The sequence below is a fragment of the Antechinus flavipes genome, chromosome 4 (assembly GCF_016432865.1).
Source record: "Antechinus flavipes isolate AdamAnt ecotype Samford, QLD, Australia chromosome 4, AdamAnt_v2, whole genome shotgun sequence".
Taxonomy (NCBI): domain Eukaryota; kingdom Metazoa; phylum Chordata; class Mammalia; order Dasyuromorphia; family Dasyuridae; genus Antechinus; species Antechinus flavipes.
Window position 1 is genome coordinate 475,219,527 of NC_067401.1, and position 23,001 is coordinate 475,242,527.

The 23,001-nt window shown below is 42.5% G+C and overlaps 1 protein-coding gene across 1 annotated transcript in view; it reads right to left on the minus strand.

Moving 5' to 3' along the window:
- Positions 1-5,538: 5,538 nt before the first annotated feature.
- Positions 5,539-23,001, minus strand: part of C4H1orf185 (chromosome 4 C1orf185 homolog) — a 34,239-nt gene continuing 16,776 nt past the window's right edge. The window contains exons 4-7 of the mRNA XM_051999718.1: positions 10,386-10,491; positions 9,498-9,627; positions 7,981-8,014; positions 5,539-6,397 (exon numbers count right to left, since the gene is read on the minus strand). Coding sequence (XP_051855678.1) covers positions 5,757-6,397; positions 7,981-8,014; positions 9,498-9,627; positions 10,386-10,491 — 911 coding nt within the window. The 3' untranslated portion in view covers positions 5,539-5,756. The remainder of the gene's footprint in view (positions 6,398-7,980; positions 8,015-9,497; positions 9,628-10,385; positions 10,492-23,001) is intronic.

Below are 23,001 nucleotides of genomic sequence, written 5' to 3' on the forward strand. Positions count from 1 at the left end.
AGGTTAAAGTCTGGTTAAGGACATAGATGAAGGTAGAGATGAGAGGACACTGGAAACAGGGTTCCAGTGCACAGAGGGTCCTTGGGGTGCCAGGCATGGTGCTAACGTGTTTCGACCCTCTGCAAAGAGAGGGCTCCAGCTTGATTCTTTTCTAAGGAGAGATCTAGCTAAAGGGGCCCATGGGTGGAGTCCCAAGTTGGCTCCTCGCTGGGTTTCAGTGAGGGCTAGAGTCTGCTTGGTGGGGTTGGGAAACATGAGCAGATCATTAGAATGGGGGCTGAGGCAGCCCAAGTTGGCTCAGATCCAGGTTGGGGCTGGGACAGGCCCAGATCTTCTATTGGGATTCAAGGGGATGCTTTTGACCAATATTTGTGAATCAAAGGTCCTAGCTTCCTGGATTGATAATGTATCAGCTAGGAGGGGCTGGGAATCAGAAAGAAATCTTAAAGGGACCGCAACCCGCATCAGTTTCTTTCTTCTACCTCTTATAATCACTTGTTTACTTCAAAAAGCACTTCAAGAATCGTTGCCTATTCAAGGACTTTCTTGATCTCCCTCCCTTTCCACACCACTTGTGATATCTCTTTTTCCTCTTCCCTCCCCTCCTCAAAAAAATTACTGAGTATTTGTTGTGGGATTTTCATCATATATATTTTGTATTTACTCACATGAGCACATGTTGTCCTTCCTGTCCCCCCTTTAAACTCTTTGAGGGCAAGGAAGTATTCTGTTTCTATCTCTGTTCCCCGGTGCCTAGGACATGCTTTTTATATCTTCCTGAACTCATCCATTTCTTCCTTTTGTCTGGACAATCCATGGACAACTTGCAAAGGCATTTAATAAAATAGTTTTTAGTTTAGTGTTTTTTATTATATTTATTTTTAATACATACTGTTTTATGAATTATGTTAGGAAAGAAAAACCAGAGCAAACAGGAAAAACCATGGGAGCAATTAAAAAAAGAAAAGAAAAGAAAAAAGAAGTAAACAGCATGTGTTGATTTACATTCAGTCTCTTTACTTCTTTTTTTGGATGCAGATGGCATTTTCTGTCCAAAGTTTATTGGGATTGCTTCGGATCACTGAACCACCGAGAAGAACCAAGCCTTTCATAGTTGATCATCGCAAGTTCTTGCTGTTATTGTGTACAATGTATTCCTGGTTCTGCTTGTTTTGCTCAGAAACAGCTGAGTTTTTAAAAAGCAGGCATACAAGACTATATCACTTTGATATAGTTCTTCACCCAAAGGATCACCACCATTCTTCCCTTCTCTAACTACCCGAACTTTTTACCTAAGTTCTGTGTTGCCCCCCATCCACCCATTTTAATCTGTTCCTTTTGAAGGCATCTCCAATTAGAGCCAAAGTTCAGTCTTAATTCTGACTTGATCAAGTCTAATTAATATCTGCGAGATCCAGTATTTTTCCTTTTAGCAGGATCAGGCTCATTTGCAAAATCTTAATGTGCGCATTCATGGAAAGCTTTCCAAGGCCTAGTATTTTCTTTCAGGCTCCTCTTTTTAACTTTATCTCTTACAAATTACTGGGTGTTTTTGCCACTAGTCTTTTTATGTTTTGGTACATAGTAAATGCTTAATAAATGCTTTATCTAATCTAATCTATGTTATGCTATAGTTGCTACTCCCTCTGGCATTTGGCTTGGCAGATATATGGAGGTAATTTTTGCCTTTATTATCCCTTTTTAAAGATCACTAGATCAGATTTGACAAACTTCAGGGAGATATCTTTTTTTACAAGTCCTCACTACTGTATGTTTTCTCCATCCTTGCCTGGCCAAGAGCCTGTAACTCTTATATTTTAAGCTTTAGTCTAGAAATCTAAAACCATCTTCTTAATCAGCATTTCACTTTGTAAATCCCCACCTCACCCCCTCCTCTCTTCTGAAATCTTTGCCTTTTTTGGCAGCCGAGATGCAAACACCACCTGTGCCCTGAGGATATTTAGTTTCTGGTCCAAGGACTCTTAATCCCTAGTCAGGCTTTCTAAATTCCTTCTGCCAGCTTTAGTGCAGAATCTGGAGCACTTCTTTCTTTTGCAAGAGGAGTACTGCCCCCCCCCCAAAAAAAAAACTATTATCCTCTTCAAAATACTTTGTAGGTCCTCATCCCTGCAAAAGCATAGTGCACAATCCCTTGTCGAAGTATTTATTTTAACTAGTCAGCCAAAGGACCCAATCAATTTGAAGCAAAGGCATTTAATAAAAGTTGAATTTTTGTGGGCTTTTTTAAAAAAACTGTAATAGAACAGTGTTCTTCCTCCGTAAACCTGGGGCAGCTCTCCCAAAAATACAGATACTATTAGTGGGAAGAGTAGATGTGCCCAGGAACACATCTGTCGGAGCAGAAACATGTGGCTGGGGAGGACGGCTGTGGATTAGGGAGACGAATTTGGAGGTTATTGCAATGGGGGAGGTGAGAGTTTCAACATGACCCCATATGACAGAAATGGGAGAACTGGAGGAAGTCCTGACCTGGTATAAATAGGTAGATTTATTAGAACTGACCCAAAGTGCATTAGGCCATTTCAGCAAACAATGAGTTTCCCTTATTGGGAAGTCTTATTGGAAACATGAGAGAGGATTTTCAGTTTTGGATGTGTTGGTCTAGGTTGCCTCTGAGATCCCTTCCAACCCTGGAATTTGATAATAAAGCTGGAAAGGTAGCTCTGAGTCCGTTGTAGGGTAGAGGGCTGAGGAGGAAGGTGGGGGTGTTTGAGTGCCAAGATCAGCTATTAATGCTTACTTTGGTCAATGAAGGGCTTCCACCAGAACTGTGGACAAAAGATGGATATCTCATAGGCTCATATAGATGTGCATCAGGGAGCTTATGGGCGGTGTGGGTGGGAGCAAGAAGCCAGACAGGAAACCAGAATAATGAGTAGCCTGGGTAAGAAGAGATCAGATCCCCAACAAGACTGGTTCCTGGAGGAGTTAAAAGGAAGAGAGCTGGATATCAGAGCTATCAGGAAGACAGAAGCAGGAGGATGTGGTGACTTAGGATATGTGCAAGGAGAGCAAATCAAAGGTCCAGGGTTAAAAAGGAATTGGCTGGAAGGAAGGGAACGCCAGGAGTAAAAACATCCAAGGTGGGCAGGGGCACAAACATAAATCCAGTTTGGGATGTGTTGAATCTGAAATGCCAAAGGAAGGGTTATCGAAAAAGAGTCACCATCATGAGATTGTAGCTCCAAAGTGGGAGAGGACCTGAGGAGCCACTGAAGCCCACTCCCCTCTCTGGGGAGCCTGAGGACCTGAAATCATGCATTCTAAGCTCAGAAGTGGGGAAAAGTCTGGCACTGAATCCCTGTATTACACCGTTGATACTTGGGAACCTGCAGGTCCCTACAAAAACTCTTGCATCTTTTTCAAATAAGTTGTCCTCCAGCTAGGGTTCTTCTATTTACCTGTTCTCTCATTTGTGACATGGGCAACATCAAACCTCCTTATCCCTTTTACCTGGATGGGAAAACTGGGCCTGGGGACATGGAGCGAGTAAAGGATGGGACCAGGACTACACCAGAAAACATAATTTTAGATGACATAATGGAAGCCAACATCAGGAGGACTTTGCCTTCCTCAGGCTCCCTTTGCTCTTCTATGAATGGGGATGGCAATCCTTGGGTTTCCCTCTGCCCTCACAGAGCCACTCTAGGAGTGGGAATTGTTATCCCATTGAGGTCTCCACAGCATCTCCACAGCCTGGACAGGGCTTCTCAAAGGCAGCCAGCTGGAGCATGGGCCCTGGCAGGTCTGACCACACCGCTGAGGGTATGGGGCACATTAGTGCCAACGTGTGGCTGATGTTTCCAGCCCAATAAACCTCACAGTGAAGTTCAGCCCCAGGTGCATCCCTGGGGCCTCCCTTATTTTTGCCACAGTAACTCATAGACAGTCTGTGTAAAATTGAAGGGGCTTTTTTGTAGTGGCAAGGAACTGGACACTGAGTGGGTACCCATCAGCTGGGGAACAGCTGAGTAAGTTGTGGCCTATGAATGTTATGGAATATTACTGTTCTATAAGAAATGATGAGCAGGAGGATTTCAGAAAAGGCCTGGGGAGACTGACAGGAACTGATGCTGAGGGAAGTGAGCAGGACCAGAACATTGTACACAACTGCAGCAAGATTATGTGATGATGGAATTGGCTCTTTTCAACAACGAGGGGATTCAGACCAATCCCATAGATGTGTGACGGAGAGAGCTGTCCCCATTTTCCTCCCTTTTGATCTGATTTTTCTTGTGCAGCGTGATAAAATGTGGAAATTACTCTGAGGAGATAGTTCCACTAGAGTGAATGTATCAAATATTCACTTAACGAATGAGATAAACAGGTCAAGATTCTGTATCTGCATTATGGTGGTAATCACCTCTCTCCTCCAACCCCATTCTTCCAGATGGTAGCCCTTTCTGCTTTATGTTCCTTCCTACATTATAACTACTGCCCTCCGTGGGTTCTTTTATGTCCCAATTAAAATCCTATCTCTTAGAAGAAGCCTTCCTCAACCCCTCTTAATTGCCTCATTTCCTATTTATCCTATATGTAGCTTTCTATGTGTGTGTGCATATATATATATATATGTATATATATATATATATACATACATATATATAAACATATATAATATATACATATGTGTGTATATACATATATATTATATACATACATATATGTGTGTGTATACATACATATATGTTATATACATACACATATATTATATATACACACATACATATATATGTATATATGTAATATATATTTAACATATTGTTCTCCTCTTCCCTCCCCCATTTAAAATATAGGTTCTTTGAAGACAGGGACTGTCTTTTGTCTCTTTTTGTATCTCGAGCACTTAGCATAGTGTCTGGCACACAGTAGGTGCTTAATAAACATTTATTGAATTGAATTGATAGCTGCCTTGAGTTTCAGGGGCTAACAAAATCAACTCTCCTCAACCTCATGCTCTGCACTAGCTGGGCTCTTCAGAGACTCTATATTCATTGAGTCAAGGGCTTGGCTGGTCACAAAAATCCCTGGCATTTGTAGTTCCTCCCAGTTTGGAAAACAGGAAACTAATATGAGATCAGCCCTTGATTGAAAGGACAGAAATTATCAGATAGGTAATAGAGAGGAGGAGGAGGAGAGGAGAAAAGAAAAGTGTCATTGTCCCTTGGTAACAGCCTCATCTGCAGTTCCTTTCTTTAAGATCATTAGAGATGACTTCTAAATGGACAAACTGGAAGGTGTGTGTTTCTCAGTAGTAGGGCACTGAGAGAGACAAATCAGTTACAAGGAACTGAAAGACCCAGTCCTGCCTTACCTTTAATTGTGTGTTTTAAAAAATTCACTGAAAGAATATATTTGCTAGATTTAATATTCTTTTGCATAAGCACCTGTGATTGACACTGTCCTTATGTTCCTATGGTATCTTTTTGTAGCATGAGGAGTCAGAAAGAGAAGAGAACTATATATAGAAATTTCTCTCATAAATATAAAGCAGAGAAATATTGAAATACAATAAGGTGCTGATAATTAAATATAATTTATTCACAAGTAAGTTAAATCTGTGCTGCGATGCTTGTTCTATGCATCGGAGGCACGATTTTAGGTTGTATGATCCAGGGTAAGGAGGCTCTGTCTAATTATTTTCAGAATTTCAGAAGAATTATTTTGAGCCACAGACTTAAAACAAGCTCTTCCTTGGTCTGGATCTTCTTAGGCTCAGAAATGAGAATTTCCATTTATGTTTTGCTCAATTGAGGTTCAGAAGCAGCTTTTGAGACACTACAGACTGATTTTAGCAGGATACTAGTAGAAGGTCTGGAGGGGCGCTCCTTTGATTTTGGTGGATCCAGGATGTCAGGAGTAGTTTTTAAAGCATTAGTCTTTAATTGTGGTGGGCACAAGATGACAAAAGAAACATTGGCGGCATCAGTGTGTGATTGTGGTGGGATATTATTGGAAACTTTGGAGGGGTCATCCTTTGATACTAGTGGACATGGGATGCCAGAAGAAACTTCAAGAGGGATAGAGACTGATTGAGGCATCTGCATTTTCTGTTGATTTGCCTTTTCTAAGACGAGATGTTTTTGATCCTCATTGACTGCCATGCCACACTGAAATTGTTCAAGGTTTTCAGAAGTATCCATGGTGTCTAAGTACACTTGCACTCTGTCCATGAGGCTGCTCTTCATTGAGGAGCCCTCTTCATCAGAAAACCAGTCCCTAGAGATTTCTAAGCTTTGGCTATAAAAAGAAATCAATGATAAGGATGATGACAAGGAACTCCGGTCTGGAGTCATGCTCCTCCCATTGTCCGAGGTGTCTGAAGTTATGGAGGTCATCACAAAGTCCAAATCCCTTCGCTTACTTTTTTGAAGAGCTATAAAAAATGACATTGAAGACTGAGCATCAACATTTGAGAATCAAATTCTAGTTAATTATATGAGCAAAGGATGAAATCCAAGTTCTGATTTAATTATAGGAGCAAAGGAATGGGGGGATCTTTTCAGTTTGGAGTCAATAGGGCAGTTCATTACTTTAAAACCTCAGTAGTCTCATCTCCCTACTCATCCTGCCGTAAGTCCTCCCTCTATTCTACCCAGGAAAGTGGGGAATTCTTTAGGCTTTCATGTTCAGTAGAGAAGATTGTTTTAAGCAAAATTAAACTCAGCAACAAAAGATTATAATCAAGCTACTTAGCTGTGGGATGGGACCCTCTTCTCATTCTTCCCCCTACCCCAAACACTTAAGAATCCCATAGCATCTTGTGTTTTTTTTTCTATCAAGTCCATTCATTCATTTATCTATTTCTTTGTTTATTTATTGTGATCTCACCATTGCCTATGAAGACACCATAACTAAATTAAATCAAATCATTGCATACATAAATTTGAAGGGGTTTTTTCAGTTTGGAAAGTAACAAACATTTTGTTTTGTCATAGGTCGCATTTATTGAGTACTTACTATGTACAAGACACTGTACTTAACTGTGGATTGTCTAACAGCTTCATGAAAAAAAATAGCATCTTCCATACAGTGAGTTGAAAATACACTACCAATATACAGTTAAATTTCATAAATTTCATTTTTATGAAATTTAAAATTGGGTTAAGATGAATGAATGGAGCCTAAGATTGGCTTCGTTGACTTCACTGCCATGGATGATGCTCATGGGCCGGTCATCTTTGACAGGGAATGGGATGGAGGAGCAGCTCAATTGGTACAATTTGGATTAAAAAACTTCCAACCTGGTTTTGGCTAGGGCTTTCATTATCACTCACTTTCTCAATTATGGCTCCTAACAGATATGGATCCACACCATAACCCTGGACTGAGAGAAGCAAGTGAAGGCCCCCTTTCAAAAGCCAAAGTGGGGACACAGAGAGGAGATACAGAGCCAGGCTAAACTCCATGGATATTGCCATGATAGCATGCTACCCTCAACCAAATTCTGTCCCCGAACTCTACTTCTGTCTCACAAACCACATCAACCAACCAATAATAAGCATTTGATAATATAATTTGATAAAAATCTATAATAAGCATTTATTAAGCACTTACTATACATCAGGCATTATTCTAAACTGGTTTGATCTTAGATACTGTTCCCTTCCCAGTAAATGGCTCCTTAAACATAGGAGTTAAGACAATCATCCCCCACTTGATTTGGCTGTTTCCCAATGCGGGAACATCTGAAAAGAATCTCTAGTGCCCACTGGATGACACTGGCCTTCACCTTCTTTTGTTACTGTCCCCTAAAGTGTTCTATTATCATACCTTCTCACTCCCATAACAAACATTTCTTATGCATTTATGATAAGGAATATACTGTGTGAGACACAGAGGAATACCATCACCCCTTGCCTTCAAGGAATTTACATTCTCATACACTTCTAAGACATGGACACAACAAAATACAAATAAGAAAGTGCCTCAGTGCACAGGAGTTTTTTTCTCAAGTACCTTCTTGAAGTTCTAATTCTTTACCTCTTGAGGCCTATGACAAAAGAAAATATTATTCGTTACTTTCCAAACTGAAAAACCTTCAAATTTATGAATACAATGATTTGATTTGATTTAGTTATGGTGTCTTCACGTGCAATGGTGAGACCCATGTTGGAAAGGCTGACGATGTCAGTTATCACAAGATGCTTCTTTAATGGGATGAGTTCAGGGAGCTAGAAGGCAAGTGTGGTCCAGTCCCCTAGGCTGACTGCCCCGAGCTCAGTGGAGAGGGAGTGCACGGAGATCCTGGGACATAGATTGGTCAGTAAAGCAGGAGGCTCAGAGACCTGACACTGGAAGGGAATTAAAAGGCTGTGGCAAGCCAGTGTCCTAAACAAATAGAGGAACTCACGCAGCTAGATTTGAACTCAGGGCTTTCTGTCACAAAAGTTGGTGCTCTGGCCTTTCCAAAGCAAGCTGAGGGAATAAACTCCCATGGCCCAATTTTCCCAGGTGCCCACCATATCCATCAGATTTGCTTGTTATTATTTATATGTAAGAAGGAATGGCAGAAAAATGTGCCCTTTCTTTCTCTTTGACCAATGAAGAAATGAACATTTTAAGAATAAAAAATAAAAATAAAATAAGGCAATTAAAGTAGTTCTCTTAGGTGACATGACATGAGGGACAGCCAGATGGCACTCTAGTGGATAGAGCATCAGTCCTGAAGTCAGGAAGGTCTGAGTTCAAATTCAGCCTCAGACACTTAGTAGCTGTGGGGCCCTGGACAAGTCACTTCACCATGATTGCCTTCCACCAGAATCAAACAAACAAAAAAAGAAATTATTTCATCACAAAATCTACATTGTAAATGCCAAAGAGCTCTAAGTTCTGGATATCAGCCCAATCCCAGAGCCTCCCAAGGTGTCCTCTGCTCTATTCTTATAGGCCCCTGATAAGACCCAGGTCTTCCCTAGAGATTTCTGGCAGAAAGTTCTTCCTCAGACTGAGCTGGGATCCACCTCGCTGAAATGTCTGTAACTTTCTATAGAGAATCCCACAATGAGAGAGAACCTTGGGGACTTCTAATTGAACAAGGCCTGAACAAGAAACCTGTGGCTGCATCCCTGCCAACAGCCCCTCCCTCCCCAGGCCTGTTCTGCAGAGAATAACTCTCCTTCCTCCTGGGTGAGAAGAGCCTTTAAATGTGGGTACACTTACAGAGATGGAAACAATCCCTACTCACAAGAAGCTTATATAATCATGTTGCCCAAAAAGTCTCCTACGCACCCAAGTGGAGTTCTGGGGGCAACTGAAATGCCAGGGTCCCTGAGGTGGGAGGCAATGTAGAAAAGTGAAACTGACCCTCGGGGTTTTGGATGACTTTGACTTTGGGGGCAATATATGAGAATATGAGAATAGTGACCATGCGTCAAACAACAAGGGAATAAGGAAGGGAGGCAATCGTTTCACATGAATATCATAATAAAGCCATTTCCATAGTTATTTGATAAAATGAAACCCGTGGGCCCTACCTGTAATCCACTAGAATGAAAACATCGAGACAAAGAAAGACCATTGCAATGTGGATCCGTTATGGTACTGGATGATTTCCCCCGACTTTTTCTATCAGTTACTGTAACTCTGGAAACCTGAAATAGTTCCCTGAAAGATGTTTTAGAAAGGATATCATTTTATATACAATAGATGATCAAGTTACTGATTTAAAAAAAACAATAGTCTAATGCTTATTCTGCACATAAGAACTCAAGACATTCTACACCTCAAATGTATCCACTTAAAGCTGGTGTGTGTATATGTGTGTGTGTGTGTGTGTGTGTGTGTGTGTATGTGTGTAGGTATTTTATATATATGTATATATATGTATATAGTGTAAGATATTAGTCTATATCTAATTTCTGCCATACTTTTTCCAGTATTCCCACCAGTTTCTGTCAAGTTGTTTTTGGGTTTATCAAACACTAGGATACTGTGCTTGTTTGTTTCTATAATTTTGTGCACCTCTCTGCTTTTTAACAAGTATTAAATTATTTGATGATTATGGTCTTATGGAATAGTCATAGATCAAGTATTTGCTAAGCCTTCTTTTTCATTTAAAAAATTGATATTCTTTGTTCCTTCAGATGAATTGTATTATTTTTTTCCCTAGCTCTAAGAAGTCCTTTGGTAGTTTAGTTGTCATGGCACTGAATAAGTAAATTAACAGGTAGCATTGTCATTTTTATTATATTGGCTCAGCCTATCCATGAGCAATTAAATAGCTATTAAAAATTAATTATTCTCTAACTATTTAGATCTGCCTTTATATTTTAGCAGGACCCAAATCATGAAATACATGCCATTTGAAAGCCATGCACTGAATATGGAGTAATAAAACACATAAAGAGAAGCTTCCACTATACCTCCGTTTGTAAAATAGGATGCCGACCACTATCGACAGAACAATGAAAGCCACGGCAATAACACCAACCCCAATCCCGAGAAGGGATGATAAGTGATGCAGAAAATCTAGACAGCAAAAAAACAAAAAAGATTATTTTATGCATATATCGACACATTCTCAGGTGAATTAGAATGAGTGAATGAGGTGAAGCTTTCAACATGCAGACAACCATATACAAACACAATCTAGACAGGATAAGTTGGAGATAATCAATAGATTTGATTTTGAATTTATTTGAATTGAATTTGAACACTGAATTTGTGTTATAGTAAAAAAGAAAAGCTGTATATAGTGCGATCTCATGTACAAATCTCTCTGTTCTCTTCTGTATATGGAAATGCTCATTTTATTTGGTGTTTGAGTTCAAAAGGAAAAAAGGAACATCAGTCTAGGGAAACATACAACAAAACAAGTTTATGTACAAAGGTTAGATTTTGATGTTGAGTTACAATGCATTTACTAAGTGTTTACTGTAACCACACACTCCCTTTCCTATTTTGTGCTTCCTTTCATGAATAAGGGACTGAGTACCAGAGGACACCCAAGACTAGGGTGGACCAGTAAGAGGGTGAGGGGGATAGGTGCTGGGTCCACTGAGTAAAGCTGACTGACTGTTGAACAACAAGAAGTTTCTTCAGCAGAAAACAGATGGCCACTAACAAGAAGAGGGTGTGTGTGTGTGTGTGTGTGTGTGTGTGTGTGTGTGTGTGTGTGTGTGTGATTGTACTCAGTGCTTGCTCAGATTGTGTGCTGACTATAACTTCTGGGTCTAGAGCCAGTCTATGTTTATGGGGGAGGGTGAGGTGGTGTAGAGAGACTTCAGGGGAAAGCAGCTGCTCAGATGTCTTTTTAAAAATTTTTCAATAGTGTATTATTTTTCCAAATACATATAATTTTCAACATTCATCTTTGTAAGACTGTGTGTTTCAAATTTTTCTCCTTCCCTCTTAACCTCCCCCCTCCCCAAGACAGCAAGTAATCTAATATATATTAAATCTGTACAATTCTTTTTAAACATATTTCCATATTTGTCATATTGTACAAGAAAAATCAGACCAAAAGAAAAAAAATGAGAGGAAAAAAAACTAACTAAATAAAAAAAGATGAAAATTACTATGTTTTGATCCACATTCAGTGTCCGTAGTTCTTTCTCTGGATGAAGATGGCATTTTCCATTCTAAATCTATGGGAATTGCCTTAAATCACCACACCAAGCCCATCATAGTTTCAGGAGATGTCTTTTTAAGCATTGTGTTCTCTGGCTCTTGTGTCCTCTTAAAACCCTTTACAACCTGGCCCCAGCTTTCCCTTTCTGCCTCATTAAATATCACTCACCCTCCTGTACTCTGAGATCAAAGTCACAATGGTCCCTCTCTTCGTTGCATGGTACACTATGTCTCCCAAGTCCACGTCTTTGTACTTGCTGTTCCCTACGTTTGGCACACCTACGGATCGAGCTGCAAGTTCTCCTCCTCCCCACTTACTTTATAGTCGATGACTTTGTATTTATCCTTTTTATGCTCATGTAACCATTAGAAGCTCTAGTTGTCTCTTCTGTAAGACTAGCAGTTCTCCGAGAATAGGGGTTGTTCATTATATTGGCATCTGTAGCACCTGGGACCCAGCAGAATACCCAGTCCACAGCAGGCCTTTAAGAAATACTTGATTGATAAGACTATGGAGAGGCGACTTTTCTTTTTTTGTTTCTAGAGACTCTTGCCTCCTTTTGTGTAGAACCAGCGCCATGACACTAAAGTCGTGCCACTAATACTTATTGAAATACGGCTTCTTCGTGGGCTTAGCAAGTGTGCGGGGGCTCAGAGCTAATTTGAAATGGGCAGATGATTCCCCTTGAGAAGGAGTCCCTATACTACATGTATATGGAATTATTTATCTTCTCAGTGAGAGGGTGGGTAGAGGGGAAGGAGGAGAGCATTTGGAACTCAAACTTTTAAAAACAAATGTTAATTGTTTTTACATGTAACTGGGGGGAAATGCAACACAAGAACTCAAAAAAGAAAACTGGTCCCTCCCACCTTATACGGAGAGGCAGAGTTAAGGGGCAAGTCATAGAGAGCTTTTGGTCCCCAGAGAGATTATACAGCACTTTTACTCATCCGGGGATGCAGAAACCCAGGGTGACTGTGGACTCCCCAGTAAATAGCTATCAGTGCCACCTGGCGGTTAACCTGTGAAAGCACCTCAGTTACCAGCGTCTCTAGGAGATAGTGATAGATGGCCCCCAAATCTCATGAGCTGCCTTTTAGACGTGCTGGAGGATGGGTATTGGCGGTTTCTGAACCCTAATTCAGAACCTGCCCAGATAGTCAAGGGCTCGTTTCCTGCTGACTTATTGCGGGGTGATGGAACGTCTTTTCCCTATCGAACAGAAACTAAGTATCCCTAAAAGCACAGATGGACAAAAGCTTTCTCTTTGTTCTCCTCAGCCCTTAGCATGTCTTTAATAAATGTGGCCGACCTGTTCAACCTCTTCCCCGGAGAACTTGGAGTGCGGAGGAAACCATGCTATAATTCTGGGCATAATTCTGCCTTATTTCCCTAATCCAGGATCCCATGGCAAGATCCCATGGCAAGATCCCGTGGCAAGATCCTGTGGCAAGATCCCAAGGCAAGATCCCGTGGCAAGATCCCATGGCAAGATCCGGGGAGCAGAAATAACCTCAGAGATGGTGATGCAATCACTGATGTCTGAGGGGCCAGCAGCTGGATTTCAAAAATGGAGAAATGCAGATTTTTTGCAGTCCGGCTCATGGTGTATGTGGCTGTAGCTACTCCCGGCCTTGGTAGGGGTGCGTGGCCCTGGGAGGTGGAGAGCTTCGAAAGGCGGCTCACTGGAGCAGTTTTGGCCGCCCCCCGCCTCTGCTGGCCTGCAAGCCCAGGCTTCCTTTTCATGACTGACCTCCCTGGCAAAGATCACACACTGAAGCCCAAGCAGAAGCCGCTGGATGCCCTATTTCCCCCAGGTGCGCTGCTGCCCCCACTGCTGCACAGCCCCGTGCAGCCCAGCACCTTTGTTTTTCCCATTTTTGCTGTGGTTGTTTGTCCTCCATGCTTAGAGGGCCATGGGGAAGTTGATACCTGCAGGTGAGCTGGATCTGAGGGAGGGAGGGAGGCTGGGCAAAGTCACCAGTCTCACTTTCCCCTCCACCAGGTAGAGCCCAGGACAACTGGATGCAGGGGGAGATCGTGGCCTTTTTAAACAGGTCTCAGCTTGTCAGTGCAACCCATGATGTTTGGTTCACTTTATCCATTAATCATGTCCACCTAACCCCGACTGCCATATAAAGGCAATCCCTTCTGTGGTGGGAGCCGCTGCTTTGGGCCAGCTGGAGAAGGCTCCTTTGGAGGCAAATTGGGGCCGATCCAGACCCACAGGAACAGGAGGCCCACAGGAGCAAGAGGCCCATGGGACCAGGAGGCCCATAGGAGCAGGAGGCCCAGGGGAGCAGGAGGCCCACAGGAGCAAGAGGCCCACAGGGCCAGGAGGCCCATAGGAGCAGGAGGCCCACAGCAGCAGGAGGCCCACAGCAGCAAGAGGCCCATGGGACCAGGAGGCCCAGAGGAACAAGAGACCCACAGGAGCAGGAGGCCCACAGCAGCAAGAGGCCCATGAGACCAGGAGGCCGTAGCAGCAGGAGGCCCACAGGAGCAGGAGACCCACAGGAGCAGGAGTTCCATGGGACCAGGAGGTCCACAGGAGAAGGAGACCCACAGGAGCAGGAGTTCCATGGGACCAGGAGGTCCACGGGAGAAGGAGACCCACGGGAGCAGGAAGCCCAGAGGAGCAGGAGGCCCACTGACTTGGCTTGCAGCTAGCTTGGACTTCCCAGGGCTCACTCTCCCAAGCTGTTGGGTTTACTTGAGAACACTTGGAAGGGCCCACTTAGCCCAAGCCAGACTGTGCCAGAAATCAAGCCTTAGGACTTTCAGAGTAGGCAAAGGGGAGACTCTTGCTCTCTTGGCTTTGCCAGCAGGTGTCACTGTCGACTGCTTCTTGGCCTGCCCACTCACTCGGAGGTTTGCGTGTTCCCACTGGTGTAGACCCGTCCACCTTCTGCCTCTCAGACCTCCTTTCTATGGGTGCTGGCCCTTGTTGACCAGGACCTGTGAAGAGCTGTGAATCTTTTTTGTTTTTTAAGTCAGAATTTAGCTCCGAGCCCCCACCTGCTGGTGCCTCCTGTCTCTTGTTGAAGAAGATGCTCTGTTTTAGCGAGGGCAACTTCCTTGGCTTAATGAAGGTGGTTCCTCACATGAGCAGACAGCGGGCTACAATACCGCATGCAGAATTTTTACGTAATTTCAAATTTTTGAATAAACAGCCAATACTTAATAACAGGGAGACAAAGCAGAATAATAAAGCGTGAACATCTACTGAATAGCTTCACATCCACTGTCTCCTAGACCCTGGAACTAAGTCCCTCTCCCTACCCTAGACATAGGTTTGTTCTGAATCCGAGAATTCTAGATTATATACAATTTGAACACTTCCTTGACCAGGCAAAAAAGTGTAAACAACACAGTTCCCGTAGTGGGGCTGATTCATACTTTCCATGGCGTTGGTCATCAGGTATGGAGGAATTAATTCTGGGCTCATGGTTTATGGCTCAATACAACCCAAGAGCATGGAATGGAGAAGCCAGTGGGAATTAGGTTTTGTTATAGCTGTTGTCTCAGCTTTCCAAGCTGTCCGGCCACAGCTTCCCCTTATTAGTGCAAGGTGGAAAGAATCAGCACCCAGGCCAGCAAGGAGCTGTCCCCCTCCTGGGCGTCCCTTTGTCCCTTTCATTTGGACCATCACTACCATTCCCTCTTGCTGTTCCATCACATCATTTCCCCAGCCCAAAGCTGCCGCTGTTCCTCAAAGGAGGGGAGAAATAGCTGGGAGCGAGGGGCCTCCCATCACTAGTGGATTGCACTGCCCCAGAGCGGTGCCATTTATTTTGGAGAACTCCTCCCTGGTGGACTTGAAAGGGTTCCTGGACGAACTGCACTAGATGCTCGGGTCCATTAGGACGGATTTTGTGCTCTGGCAGGACAGGGAACTGCATATGCTAACGTTTTTGGCGCCCAGTCAGTATTTCACTGAGAACCAAGCGGCCTTCACTTCAGGAGGACTCGTTAACAGCTTTCAGGATAAGGTCACCAAGACCATATTGACAGTGAGCTTCGCACTGACTGGCCTGGACATCCCATCATGGATGTATTGAGGAGCCTGCAGTGTAGGAGCTGGATAAGATTATTCAGGGAGGCAGGGCTGGCACTCATTGACCTGTGTGCAATACTCAAGGTGACAGAAGTGAGGGTGGGGTTAAGATGGGAGCTGCTATGTATCACAACCCATCACTCTGCCCTCCCCGGGCTCAGGTGGCCAAAAGGATGACTGGCCACCTTCCTCTTGCTCTCATCCTTCCTGTCTGGCCTCCTGGGTATCTCTTCATATTGTTCATATGAAGCTTCCTCATCCCAAAGGTGTAGGGGGCTTAAACCCTCATGTACTCCACATATCCAAGATATCTTTATGGGCCATACATTGGCCCAGCAGGAGGGAGGGCCCAAGCTTACCACTGGGCCACTAATGGGTAACTGCTTAGTCCTCCCTGCTACAGCTCTAGGTAGGTGACTGAATCAAGTCAAGCCAATAAACATTTATAATAAGCAGCACGCCAGGCACTGCACTAAGCACTTTCCGGAGATATATATGCATGTGTAGAGACATATATATGATGTACATATAATAAATATATATTTAATATATTAATAAAAATATTGTTATAATGGCTCACACTTCTATAGCACTGCAAACCAAGGAGCTCACGGTCTAACGTAGGAGGCAACATACAGACAATTATGTGGGCAGGCTAACTGGAGATAGCTAAAGGGGGAAAGGCTTCTTACTGAATGGGGCACTGGGGCTAAGACTGAAAGGAAACCAGGAGGAGGAGATGAGAGGAAAGAAGAAGAGAGGGGGAGAAAGGGAGAATGGGAGACAGAGACAGAGACAGAGAGGGGGAGAAAGGGAGAATGGGAGACAGAGAGACACAGAGATAGACACACACACACAGAAAGAGACAGAGAGATAGAGGGAGGAAAATAGAGAGGAAAGGAAAATAGGGATTGGAAAGGGAGAGGGAGAGATATCCAGGCACAAAGATTCACCAGTTCAAACAAATGAAGGAGGAAGAGCAAGGAGGGTGATGTTGCTGGGTTCCAGAAAACACAGAGTAAAATGTAAACAGATTGTAAAGGGAAGAAGAGACCAGGTTATAAATAGCTGTAAAAGCCAATGGTAGTTTTTATATTTGATCCTGGAGATCGATCAGAGGCCCCCAGAGATGGCGGAATGGAGAGAGGAAGATGCCCACTGTCAGACATTTGCTGGGGGAAGATGACCTGCAAAGGGGGACGGAGTAAGCGGGCAGAGACCCGGCGCCCCAGCAGCTGTTGTGGCAGTCCAGGACGGAGGCGATGAGGGCACCAGGGTGGGTGGGGGCCTGTCAGAGGAGAGAAGGGGCTAGATTTAAGAGACGTTACAAAGGCATGAGCAACAGGGCTTGGTAACTGACTGTATATGGGGGATGGATGACTGGGATAGGGAGAAAGGAGTCAAGAGTAACCCCTGGTTTGTGAGCCCGGGGCCCTCAGAGGTTGGGGTTAGAGTCACCTTCTCCTTGACTGTGAGAGGAAATTTAGGAAGGGGGGACCTGGGGAGGGCGAGCAGTGAGGGGAGCAGCTTTGGGAGCTTTGGAGAAAGCAGGTTCAGTTGAATGTTGAGGTCAGCAGTCAGACTATACACAATAAGGGACAGAAAAGGAGTGGAGACAACTTCTCAAGAAATTTTATTACAACAGGGAAGAGATGGAATGAGAATTAGTAAGAATGGACAGATTACCTGACTCTTCTTGTGCAGCAAGATAATGGTATAAATACATATGCCTACATTGGATTTACATATATCTTTACCATGTTTAATATATATTGGATTATTTGCCATCTAGGGAAGAGGGTGGAGGGAAGTGGAAGGGAAATTGGAATACAAGATTTTGCAGAGTCAATGTTGAAAAATTATCCTTGCATATGTTTTGAAAATAAAAAAATTCAAGAAAAAAGGGAAAAAAAGGATGGACAGATTAAGTGAGGGTTCTTTGAGGGTGGGGGAGAATGGATTGTTTTTAGGCAAGAGGGTACTGGCTGTTTTCCATTTCCCTCAAATTATTGGCACTGCATCGATCCTATTCTTTTCCAAAATGGCATTTCACCCTTGCCGATGGGAAAAGTGGTAAGTGTAACAGTGGATAGTGGAGGAATCATCCCCTCTGGGGCCAAGGACAGAGAAAGAGATAGCATAGGAGGGACCGAGCTTCCATGCCAGCTGTGAGACCAAGAAGCCAGAGACTGTGGGCATCAGACTCTCGGATTTCTGATGCCAGAAAGAGGCCTGGCATGTGTTTGAGCAGCACTGGGTATGGGGAAGTGGAATGTCCCAATCCTGGTGACATGTCCCAGGCCAGGAGAGAGAACGAATGAGAGAGCTTGGGGTCAAGAACTGGGCTGGCACTGCTGCCATGGTGAGTTACAGGGAGAGGACCACGTCCCTCCCAATACCGAGCTGAATCAGGAGTGCCAGGCTATCCATGGGCACAAGCCTCTGCCCTCTTCCAGGCACACAAATTTATCTTCCTGAGGCATGAGGAAGTGGTTGGGCAAGATTGAGCCAGGGAACGAAGGTTGGGAGTGATTCGTATAGAGCTATCTAATTTTAACTCTTGCCTGGTGTTTAGCAGTCTCTAGACTTCAGAGCTTGGGTCAGGGAGGATTTCCTCCTGTCAGTGTGACTGAAGTACTTCTGGATCCCTTAGGATACCCAACAAGTACAAATAAAAAGGAAGAGTTTATTGGAGCCAGCTCCAACTGGCTCCTAAGAGCCAGTTGTTAATTTTAAAATTTAATTAATTTAATTTTTCATCAGGAGCACTTTTATACCTCAGAAAATGCTACAAACCTGGGCTTGATTTATCATTTAGTTGATCACCCAGATTTAAGAAAGTGATGGAGAAAATGTTAATAACGCAGATTAATCTTAAAAGTGTACCCTGGCAACATTTGGAAAGCCAGTTGTTAAATACTTGCCGGCACACTCCTGCATACAGCCCATACCAGTATCATACTGCTTACTAGTTATCTTTTGCCCCTGAGTAATGCATTTTACACCCAATATCAATTGTTAATGACAAATCTTTTTGGTTATATACTGAAGTTGTGGTAAACAAATGGAATATAATAAACATTTCTAGGGATTATAAACTCCTGGAAAGATTATGAAGAGTTTAAGGGGCACAGGTGGTTTTATTTTAATCACTGTGGCTGATTAAAGGCAGCTAGGGATAGATAGGAAGGCTTGAGTTCAAACTCAGCCTCAGATACTTATTAGCTTAGTATTATACATAGTATCATTCTGGCCAAGGGTGTTTACCTCAGATTCTTCAGCTATAAAACCTAATCTCGATTCTAGTCCATCTCCACTCAGCTGCCAAAGTGCACAGATCTGTCATTCCACTCTCCCCACCCCTACTCTATAAACTCCACTGAGTCCCTATTGCTTCTAGGAGCCAACTAATGCAAGAGCTTCTGTTTCTGTGGCCTGGCCTTTTGTGCTTTCCCATTCTTCTTGCACCTAACTCCTTTCCTCAATCCAATGTCCTTGCCCAAGACATGCCATTGTCTAACTTTGGGCATTTTCGCTGGCTGTCCCCCATGTCTGGGATGCCTTCCTTCTTCATGGCTACCTCCTAGAGTACCTGGCTTCCTTTAAGTCCCAAATAAAATCCCACCTCCTAAGGAAGTCATTCCTTTTTTTTTTTTAAATAACTTTTTATTGACAGAACCCATGCCAGGGTCATTTTTTACAGCATTATTCCTTGCACTCACTAGGAAGTCATTCCTAATCCCCTTTAATTTTAGGGCCTTTCCTTTGTGATCATCCACAATTTAGGGGGTCTATATCATTGGTAAATAGTTTGTTTGCATATTGTCTCCCCACTTAAGCTGTGAACTTTATGATTTGGGGCCAGTTGGGTAGCACAGTGGAGAGTGTGTCAGGCCTAGAATCAGGAAACCCCATTCCTGTGTTCAAATCTGGCCTCAGACACTTCCTAGATATGTCCCTGTTTGCCTCAGTTTTCTCATCTGTAAAATGAGTAGAGAAGAAAATGGCAAACTAGTATCTCTGCCTAGAAAACCCAAAGGGGATCACAAGGAATTGGAAATGACTGAACAACAATTAATATCTTTATGTCTAGGGGAAATTTTCTTAACCAAATTAAGGATGTAGGCAATCACTAAAAATAAAATAGATTAATTTTGATGTCAAGTAAGGAGAAGCATAAGCCACAGGGGCTCTGGGGTTTTGCCATTGACAGATGCATAAAAGCAACAGGAATTTAAAGTAGATGAGTGGAGAACTTGCTCTTAGCCTATCTTTTATTCTAGATCAAATTAATTTGCATCCGCATACCAGAGAGCATCTTGGGCGTGTGTCACATTTTCTGAATCCTAAACTAAGATAGTCAACTGTAACAGAAGGCTTAGATCTCTAAGCTGGGGCAGAAGATTTGAAAAGAAAAGATATATTGAGTTTAAGATGTCTATTAGACATCCAATTTGAGAAATCTGAAAGAGATATAAGATTGAGGATCAGCTGAGAGATTTGGGCAAGCTAAATAGATTTGAGAATCATTAGCATAGAGATGTCAATTAAATCCATGGGGGCTGATCATGATCATACCAAGGGAGAAGAAGGTCCAGGACAGAGCTCTGAGGGTATGACCTGGAAGAGGATCCAGCAAAGGGAGCAAAGAAGGAGTGATAAGACAGGTAGCATTTGTCTTTATCTTTCATACAGTATTAAGAGAAGTTAGTTTTACCTATTTTACCTGAGCGCAATCATGTATACTGGTCCCCAGCAGAGTTGTCTCCTCTGCTCTGTAGTGACAGACCATTTCAGATAAATGGCCAGTCTGGGCCATTTCACAAGCACCACTTTGGTCCTCAGACCATCTGCTCTGAGGTTTGTCACTATTCATTGATATAAAAAGATACCAATACATTCCAAATAGATCCTTCAATGATCAAGAGACAGCTAAGCTATTTAACTTTTTTTTTTTGCTTCAATTCTTGAAAAGAGTAAATTGATTTAGACATATTCTGGATAGACCAAAATAAAAGGCAAAGTGAGTTCTTTTCTGCCCCAACACTGCCTCCTAATCCTTGGGTAAACCTAAACCTTGGGTAGGGTTGATTAGAAATCATAAAGCCTCTTATTTGTGGATGGTCAATCATAACTGAAAAGAGTTTCTGCTCCAAATATCGATAACTGTGTTGGGAATCTACCTACCAAAGGAAAGTAAGGAATTATATGAGCAAAATTACAAAAAAGTTTTCACACAAATAAAGTCAGACTTAAATAATTGGAAAAATATTTCTAGTTGGATTCTCAGATGCTTATAAACACGCCATGTCTCTTCTTCACTTACTTGATCCACCCATCCATCGTTGCCAAATCTTCTCTTTCCTGCCTTTTGTGGCCAAACTCCTTGAGAAAACTGTTCCTCCCTTGAGTCTTTCTATAGATTGGCTTTTGACTTCATCATTCAGCTCATGTTGTTTCTCTCTAGTTGCCAATGATCTTGTAGTGGCCAGATTCATGGCCTTTTCTCCATCCTTGTTGGATGAGGACCTCTCTGCAGCCTCTACCACTGTCCATCACCCTCTTCTCTTTGATACTTTCTTCTTTCTGGGCTTTCATGATAATTCTCCCTCCTTTCCTTCCTCTGTCTCTTTGTTGGATCTTTATTCGTGTCATTCCTGCTAACCATGGGTGTCCTGCAGGGCCTCCAGGACCCTCTTCTCGCTCTCATTTTGTGATCTCATCCATTTGCTTTGATTCTGCTGATGAATCTCAAATTTATTTAGCTAATCCTAACCTTTCTGCCATCTCCCAGGATTGCATCTTCAACTATCAATTCCACATCTTGGATTGGACCCTCTGTAGACATCAGTAACTTTTCCCCCTAAACCGTTCCCACTTCCAAATTTTCTTATTACTGTCAAGAGTAGCACCATCCTCCCAGTCTAACAAATTAGGTCTTTCCTCAACTACTAACTTTCCCTCCCTGCCCCCATATTCATCTGTGGCCAAGGCTTGTTGATTTTATCCCCATCACATCTCTCACATTTTCTTCTTTCTTTCTTCCTTCCTTCCTTCCTTCCCTCCTTCCCTTCTTCCTTCCTTCCTTCCTTCCCTTCTTCCTTCCTTCCTTCCTTCCTTCCTTCCTTCCCTCCTTCCCTTCTTCCTTCCTTCCTTAAGGAAAGTAAGGAATTATATGAGCAAAATTACAAAAAAGTTTTCACACAAATAAAGTCAGACTTAAATAATTGGAAAAATATTAAGTGCTCTTGGATAGGCCGAGCAAATATAATAAAGATGACAATACTCCCTAAACTAATCTATTTATTTAGTGCTATACCAATCAGACTTCCAAGAAAATATTTTAATGATTTAGAAAAAATAACAACAAAATTCATATGGAACAATAAAAAGTCGAGAATCTCAAGGGAATTAATGAAAAAAAAATCAAATGAAGGTGGTCTAGCTGTACCTGATCTAAAATTATATTATAAAGCAGCAGTCACCAAAACCATCTGGTATTGGCTTAGAAATAGATTAGTTGATCAGTGGAAAAGGTTAGGTTCACAAGACAGAATAGTCAACTATAGCAATCTAGTGTTTGACAAACCCAAAGATTCTAAATTTTGGGATAAGATTTCATTATTTGATAAAAACTGCTGGGATAACTGGAAATTAGTATGGCAGAAATTAGGCAAGGACCCACACTTAACACCACATACCAAGATAAGATCAAAATGGGTCCATGACCTAGGCATAAAGAACGAGATTATAAATAAATTAGAGGAACATAGGATAGTTTATCTCTCAGACTTGTGGAGGAGAAAGAAATTTGTGACCAAAGATGAACTAGAGACCATTACCAATCACAAAATAGAAAATTTTGATTATATCAAATTAAAAAGCCTTTGTACAAACAGAACGAATGCAAACAAAATTAGTAGGGAAGTAACAAACTGGGAAAACATCTTTACAATTAAAGGTTCTGATAAAGGCCTCATTTCCAAAATATATAGAGAACTGACTCAAATTTATAAGAAATCAAGCCATTCTCCAATTGATAAATGGTCAAAGGATATGAACAGACAATTTTCAGATGAAGAAATTGAAACTATTATCACTCACATGAAAGAGTGTTCCAAATCACTATTGATCAGAGAAATGCAAATTAAAACAACTCTGAGATATCACTACACACCTGTCAGATTGGCTAAGATGACAGGAAAAAATAATGATGAATGTCGGAGGGGATGCGGGAAAACGGGGACACTGATGCATTGTTGGTGGAGTTGTGAACGAATCCAGCCATTCTGAAGAGCAATCTGGAATTATGCCCAAAAAGTTATCAAACTGTGCATACCCTTTGATCCAG